At 36.8% G+C, this 7,558-nt stretch overlaps 1 protein-coding gene and 1 long non-coding RNA gene across 2 annotated transcripts; both read left to right on the top strand.

Moving 5' to 3' along the window:
• The first annotated feature begins 336 nt into the window (after window positions 1-336).
• Window positions 337-2,550, top strand: LOC143722608 (uncharacterized). Its single transcript, XR_013196941.1, has 2 exons — window positions 337-439; window positions 1,913-2,550. It is a non-coding gene; the product is annotated as an uncharacterized LOC143722608 (long non-coding RNA).
• Window positions 2,551-3,011: 461 nt separating this feature from the next.
• Window positions 3,012-6,808, top strand: hsd17b10 (hydroxysteroid (17-beta) dehydrogenase 10). Its single transcript, XM_077214388.1, has 6 exons — window positions 3,012-3,111; window positions 4,458-4,622; window positions 4,745-4,909; window positions 5,108-5,236; window positions 5,776-5,884; window positions 6,314-6,808. Exons 1-6 carry the CDS (start codon window positions 3,088-3,090, stop codon window positions 6,502-6,504), a joined length of 783 nt encoding a protein of 260 aa, XP_077070503.1. The 5' UTR covers window positions 3,012-3,087; the 3' UTR covers window positions 6,505-6,808.
• The last annotated feature ends 750 nt before the right edge of the window (window positions 6,809-7,558 follow it).

Below are 7,558 nucleotides of genomic sequence, written 5' to 3'. Positions count from 1 at the left end.
ATGTTCCTTTTCTACTAAACATCTTGTAATGTCATGAACTGGAGCACAAAAAATTAACAGCATAACGGCTCATATTCGAAAACAATCTTTTTTTTTTTAGCTTGAGAAAGTCCAATTTATTAACATTTAAACACTTTGATAGAATGTTTATAATGTAGGCTACTTTTAACTTGACTAAATCAGCATTTCAAAATGGAAAAGCAACCTTTCTCGTGAAATGGTAACAAACAGACAAACATTTGACAACCATTAGTTGTTAATTGCAGACTACAAAGTCCATATGACCTATTTGTGAACTGGGAGGACGGCGGATCGGATCACATCACTCAAGGGGCAGGTCACCTCAGGGGCAGATCTGCGCGCCTGCAGCTAGTGTGTCTCGCTCTGCTCTTGTGCTGCTGATGTAAGATGGCGGTATCATGTACAGTCGCGATCTCAGGTGAGCGAAACACCACGTTCCTTCTTTAAATTGTCATTGCCGCAGTCACTGCGGACACGGGCGTAGCGATTAACATTCTGTATTACATTTGCATGGACACATTTCCGTTTAATATAATGACTAGGGTTATTTCAGCATGAAATTTATTGATTATCAAACCGGGGGCACTAGTGAGGCAACCGCCATTTTTCGTATTTGATCGCTTTACTAATATTCAGAGTATATAATCTTAATAACATGCGAAAGGCAAAGTAGATTCATGCATGCAGATCTACAATATTCACTGAAAATTACCTGACAAAATGCTCCATTTCAAGCGGTAACGTAAGTCAGTCTAGCTAGGGTGTCGATCTGATTTGTAAAGCTGAATTTTCTCGATAAAACACTGATAATCGCACGCGAGTCTGCTTATCATGATAAAGTTAATCTGGCGGCCAGACAGTGTTCAACCGATCAAACACACCAGACTGACATGCATTATCAAGCCTCTGCCAGCTGTTGATTACTAAGACATTAGTACTGAGCTAGGATGGATGGTTTGCAATAATAATAATAATAATAATACCTGTGTACCAAAACAGTCATCATTACCTCTAACATTCAGTTTACATGCAGTTTATTTTGATGCTCTCTTGAAATGTGCATGGGTGGGAATCACATCCCTGCTAGAAAATCCAGTTTAAGATGGTAGATGAGTTTGCTTTAGAGCATGACAGTTTGATTTTAGCTGATCATCATGGATCAGCAACAAACAGAGTAAGAAACGAGCTACCATGTTCCAAAATTTAGCTATCAACTTTAGCTGGATTTTCCAGCAGGGATGCATATTAATAATGACTACTGTACAAGTTTTCTATGTATATGTGAGTCTATGCTGTATTGTATGTGACAATAAAATCTTCCATATGGGTTGATTCATTGCTTAATTTCAGTCAAGGACCAGCCCTAATACATCTAGACACGTATATTTTTGCATTATCTTTAATAATACAGTTTATAATGCATATTATAGCCAGGGTTGCAGTCATACAGTGAAATATTATTTTGTGAAATATACAATTATGAAAATCTATAATGCATAATAACAATATTATAATGCGTAACATTATTTAATAAGCAGTATTCATTATTTTTTGTCATTGCTCTCTAAGCACATATAAGTGGCAATACATTTATTTCATCAAATGCTGCAGAGCATCAGATCCTGATCCATTTTGTGTAATCTCTTTGTTGTTCATGGTATATCATGACTCATATTTCAAAAGAAATATGCCAGAAGTCTGCCCACACTCCATGGTGTGGATGTTTGAGCTAGGGGTTAAAGGACGATGATGACAGCCTTCACTGTGGGATTTATGAAAATCACATTAGCAGTGGCAAAGATAGTTCAATAAATTTAGAATAAAAATAGCACAAATAAGCAATATATTTGTTGCGCTGACATGTCTTTCTGTCTCCTGTCTCCTTCCGCAGGGTACCAGATAGGGGGTGCTGCATGGGGGCTGTGGAATGAGGTAGTAGTTTGTATAGTTTGGGATCACACCAGATCTGGGAGATAACTATACAGCCTACTGTCTTTCTCACAGCTGCTCCCTCACATCAGATGCACCAATGATGGTCCTTCATTTGTGGATAGCTGAATTTACGTATTTTTGTACTGTGTGCTTTCTTCTGAGAGTGTAAATTGTGAAGAGTCGGTGATTGTCTCACTGTACAAACTTCACAATACCTTAAAGTCGGCATGAAACGAAAGTTGTGATAGTTTTTCTTTCCTAATGTGCAGCCTGGGTGGGCGTGGGATTCGTTTTCCACTGTGACAGACCTCTGGAAGTCTGGACTTTGACTTTTTCAGTGGGTCTGGAAGTCTGAGCTCCAGGGGCTCGCAGCTCACACCAGTAAACATCATCAGAGAAGAGATGAGATTATGCTGCAAGAGGGAGGGGAAGTTATGATGATTAAAGATTACAAGGATACATGAATTTAAAAAATAATGATGTGCACGGATGAATCATTTATAATAAATAATGCAATTCCCCAAAAAAATAAAAATAATTGTGAGTTTTGATTTCATGGTGACTTTAACCCTCAAATAAAAATATTGATGGTAATAACTGAAGGGCTTTATTTATTTCAGCAGTCTTAATGGTTATGGTTACAGAGGTGTAAATTGGTGGTCAGAAATAGGACTGCACCATGGTCATTATCCAATATGCTATAACTAGGTTGTTATGTAATTGTTCAGTCAGCTCATACATTTGTGTATCAATTTTGATTATGTTATTACAATTATTATTATTTCTGCAAACTGATTAGACTCATTTGTATCATCGTCTCAGTTAACTGTTGATAATTATTATTACAACTGGATTTCGTTTTTAATATTCCTCAAATAAATGGGTCTTACTAAATATATTTTCAAAATATGAGTCTTCAGCCTTTAGCGAATCAAGATATTAAATGCGTCGATCGCTTAAAATATTAATGACTGGCGTGCGACTTCCTGTGAAGATGTCAATCAAATGAACTGCAGCCAATCGCGTTAAAGGGTTGTTGTCGTGTCCGTATTTCTGATTGGTCTGAAGCAAGGGATCTTCCGTCGCGGCGTGTTGACGTTACCACTGGTACCCAAGCAGTTGCAGCGTGTAAATATGGCGAACATCAGAAGTGTCAAGGTGAGAGAGAAATTGAATGAATTAACTGAAATGTACAGTCTCAAAAATGTCGTCTGTCCTGTAGTTCAAATTTTCAAGGTTGCTTTGCTGCCTGTGTTCATTTTTGCGTCGTTGTAAGGTTGTATTTCACATCTTTTCACAGTATTTTGAAGTTCTAGACTCACTGCTAACTAGTTGAATGGAACTTCTGTGCAGTTGTGTTTGACTGTTGGGGTGGTAAATATTTGAAACAATGGCGATTATCCAGCTTTGCTCTTATTTGTTACATTGTATCAGTCCTCAAACTCCGGTGTTGTCTGCTCAAAACCTCATTGTTTTGCCATGTATTACTGTTGAACCATGACTTCATTGTGTTTGTAGTATACTGAAACATCACCTAGCTCAATGCAGGTTGTTTATCTTTCTTACCCTTGCGTCTGTCTTTCTTTCTAGCTATCAATTAAAAAAGATTTATCGCAATCTTTTCTGTAATAAATGGTACCTAATATTTAAATTGGTAATATATTTTTATTTTGTAATACTAAATTCTAATTGAATCTCCAAATGAATGTAGAAACAACAAAGATGGTATATTATTTTACATATTTGTTTAATGGTATATTTGTTTAATGGTATATTTCTATTAAGTACTATGCATGAAGGCCAGTATCACCGATACTCTCTATTTTTTGGGATGAAATGAGTAAAAGTTATTGTTTTTGACACATTAACTTTGTATATTAATAATTAAATCTGGTTATTTATTTCACACAGTATTTCACATACCAGTCACAATTCTCTATTCCAATTTGTACCCCCCGAAAAAATAAAATAATAACCTGACTAATATAAAGTTCAAATATTTGTAAAAACAAACATTAAGTAATAGAATAAGAACAAATACATAATTAAATAAATTACAAGTCATAGCACGAATGAGTACAATGGAACAAAGATTTAAATTAAATAAACAGTGCTTTACGATTTTTAGGTAGGTCTAACGGTGATGCCCAGGTAAGAAATGCTAAAGTAATTGAATAAAGTAATCAAGTGTAGAATAACACTGTATTATTTTTATTGTATTAATAATTATATAGAGAGAAATCTTTATTAAAGCAACAAAGTTTATTCAGTCAAGAGCAGCAAGTTATTTTCTCCTTTTCTTCTGTTCTTTGATTAACATTTACGACACAGGCTGCAGCAGGTGTATTAAGCCACTGTCATTTTAAAACTTGACGCACATGACACTGATCTGACTGTATCCGATTTTCTCCCAGCTCTTTACGTTTGTTTAAATCTTATTAACTAATTTAAGACTGCACTTAAGAGGATACAGCCCAAAAACAGGCATTTTGACGATTTGACAGGGTATGGTGGGTCTGGTGACAGGAGGGGCCTCTGGTTTGGGGAGAGCGACTGTGGAGCGGCTCATCCGTCAGGGGGCCAGCGCTGTGATCCTGGACCTGCCCAGCTCAGATGGACACAATCTGGCCGCTGCTCTTGGGGAGCGATGTGCGTTTGCACCAACCGATGTAAGTGACACTTATTATTAACCACCCTTTTGCATTGTTCACTCTCTCTTTTTGCTCTTTTATACAATGCAGATTTCGAAAATGTTCTTTCCTTCTGATTTGGCTATTGTTTTGAAATTCAGGTCACATCGGAGTCAGATGTGAGATCGGCTGTGGATTTGGCCAAGGAGAAGTATGGCAAAGTGGACTTGGCGGTGAACTGTGCTGGGATAGCTGTGGCTGTGAAAACGTACAACTTTAAAAAGGACCTTCCCCACAGTCTGGAGGATTTCACTCGTGTTATCACTGTAAGCCACACTGTATTTACAGTGTTGCCTGAACCTCATATATGCCACTGGGTCATACACTTCTACAGCTGAATGACTATTCCAAATATCCCAAAGCAGCTTTAATTTGTCACTGTAAAGTTTATCTCTGTAATTTCTCTAAAGCATCAGTCTTTTTTTCCATGTTATTGCATGAATTATAAAATGAATCTATTAAAGGTGAACATCGCTGGGACTTTTAATGTGATCAGACTGGCTGTAGGGGAGATGGGGAAAAATGAGCCTGATGCAGATGGACACCGAGGCTGCATCGTCAACACAGCCAGTGTTGCTGCTTATGATGGGCAGGTATAACAGCCATACACTGATGTTCATACGTTTGGGGTCTGTAAGATTTTTCTTTTTTTTCAGCAAGGACAGTAAAAGTGACAGTAAATACATTTATATTGGTACAGAAGATTTCTATTTAAAATAAATGCTGTTCTTTTTAACTTTTTCATCAAAGAATCCTAAAAAATATATATCAATTTTCCCACAAAATTTTAAGCAGCACAACAGTACTGATAATATGCATATCAGAATAATCAACGTATTAAAATTTAAAGGATCATGCGACACGAAGACTGAAGTAGTGATGCTATAAATTCATTTTGCATCACAGTAATAAATTACATTTTACAATATAATTTCTATGTAAAATAACAGTTTTCTATTTTAATACATTTCCACAATATTACAGTTTTTACAGTATTTTGAATCAAATAAATGTAGCTTTGGTGAGTATGAGACTTCTTACTAACCCCTACTTTTGAACTTCTTGTCAAACTTACAGATGTATAACATTGCAGCACTACATGTTTTGTAAGGTGTTTTGTTGACTTTTAAAGGTGGGTCAGGCTGCATACTCTGCCTCTAAGGGTGGGATTGTGGGAATGACACTTCCTATTGCCCGAGACCTTGCACCAATGGGGATCCGTGTGGTCACGATCGCTCCAGGTCAGTATCCCAGAAACACATTTTGTCATTTGGGGTGGTGATGGCGCAGTGGATAAGACACATGCCTTTGGTGTGAGAGACCCGGGTTCGAATCCACTGTGAGACACCAATGTGTCCCTGAGCAAGACACTTAACCCCTAGTTGCTCCAGAGGCGTGCGACATCTGACATATCTAGCAATTGTGAGTCGCTTTGGATAAAAGGGTCAGCTAAATGAATAAATGTAAATGTAATGTCTCTAAACAGAATGAGTATGGAGTTTTTTGTTGTTCATCTGTTTTTTTTACCATTATTATTTTCTTTCTTTCTGTATTTACATGTTCAAAATAAAGAAATCAATCAATCATGTTCCATCTGTTAGTCTTATACTTTTAACACAGTTATTTCATTATTATGCCTTTTTGTTACCTTTCCTCTTCTTTCCCTACAGGTCTGTTCGCAACACCACTTCTAGCAGGATTACCTGAGAAAGTGCAGAGCTTCCTGGCCAGGCAGGTGCCCTTCCCATCACGTCTGGGAGATCCAGCTGAGTTTGCACACCTTGTGACTGCAATAGCAGAAAACCCCATGATCAATGGAGAAGTGATACGCTTGGACGGAGCCATTCGCATGCAACCTTGAAGGGAAAAAAGAGAACAGAGTTGACAGACTCTATTTGAAATACCCTAAAACTTCCCTGTGGCTGAAGAAACTGATACAGCATAACGTCAGGATACTTTGTACCTGGGTGGAAGTGCTACCTTGTAGATTTTTACACTCTTAATTCTGTCTAGTATTTATATACTGACTGCAATTTTGTTCCACGGAGGGATTGTGGTCGAACTAATGAATAATGTGTTGATACAATCATTAGGTTGTAGTCATGTAAACTGAATGTCTGCATATCAACATAGCTTTTTGTGTAAAATAAAATATTAAAGCACAACAGGGTGTTTTAATGAATGAAGATTTGCGGTTGTAGAAAAGCTCATGGATCAACTGTAAGTGAACTGAAAATAAAGCTACAGGCAAGATGGTCAATAAGACACATTGGATTTGTCACCATACTGACGTTATGTGACTCGTCGTAATCAATGGTTTTCAAACAGGTGACTTAAAATTATTCAAATTAATATATTATTATTCATGCAATTAATATTAATAAATTAAAAAAATAGAACTTAAAACTAAAATCAAGAAATATATAATATTGGTCCCTCAATAACTTTTGTTTCTGTTTGTTTCCCCGGGTTCTTAAAAAAACACAAAAAAACAAGCATATTTGTCGTAATCAGAAATACTGCAGGAAATATTTCGCCTTTGAGTCAAAAAGGTTGAGAACCACTGCTCCATGATATGATACATATACAACAAATCTTTTTTTTTTTTTTGTCCTTTGCTGTAAAATAAACCCTTTGTGAATGGAGAATTATTTATTTCCATATATGGATTAATACTTCCATTTTGAAAAAAGAATAATCAGTCAGACACCACAGTACAGTGAATAGCTGGACCAATAGAGGGCAGAATTGAGCTTGTTTTGACTTAATCAGGACTTGAGGCATATGATCTTCTATCTTATATCGTGACAGGGGGCCTCATTTATAAAGCTTGCGTGCGCACAAGATTTGTTGTGTGCGCTGCGCACGTTAAAATTCACGCCAGCGTTCATATTTATTAAAACGGTCTTTGACGT

Source organism: Siphateles boraxobius, unplaced genomic scaffold (genome assembly GCF_051911475.1).
Source record: "Siphateles boraxobius isolate OS27281-9 unplaced genomic scaffold, OSU_SipBor_1 68, whole genome shotgun sequence".
In the NCBI taxonomy this organism is placed as follows: Eukaryota; Metazoa; Chordata; class Actinopteri; order Cypriniformes; family Leuciscidae; genus Siphateles; species Siphateles boraxobius.
Note: the sequence above shows the minus strand (reverse complement) of the source record. Positions and strands in the feature narration are given on the sequence as shown.

Bases quoted from the DNA above. Each gene is read 5' to 3' on its own strand.
- hsd17b10 (XM_077214388.1), top strand. From the start codon at position 3,088: ATGGCGAACATCAGAAGTGTCAAG. The intron at 3,112-4,457 runs GTGAGAGAGAAA...ACGATTTGACAG, and splicing joins CGAACATCAGAAGTGTCAAG to GGTATGGTGGGTCTGGTGAC. The intron at 5,885-6,313 runs GTCAGTATCCCA...CTTTCCCTACAG, and splicing joins TGTGGTCACGATCGCTCCAG to GTCTGTTCGCAACACCACTT.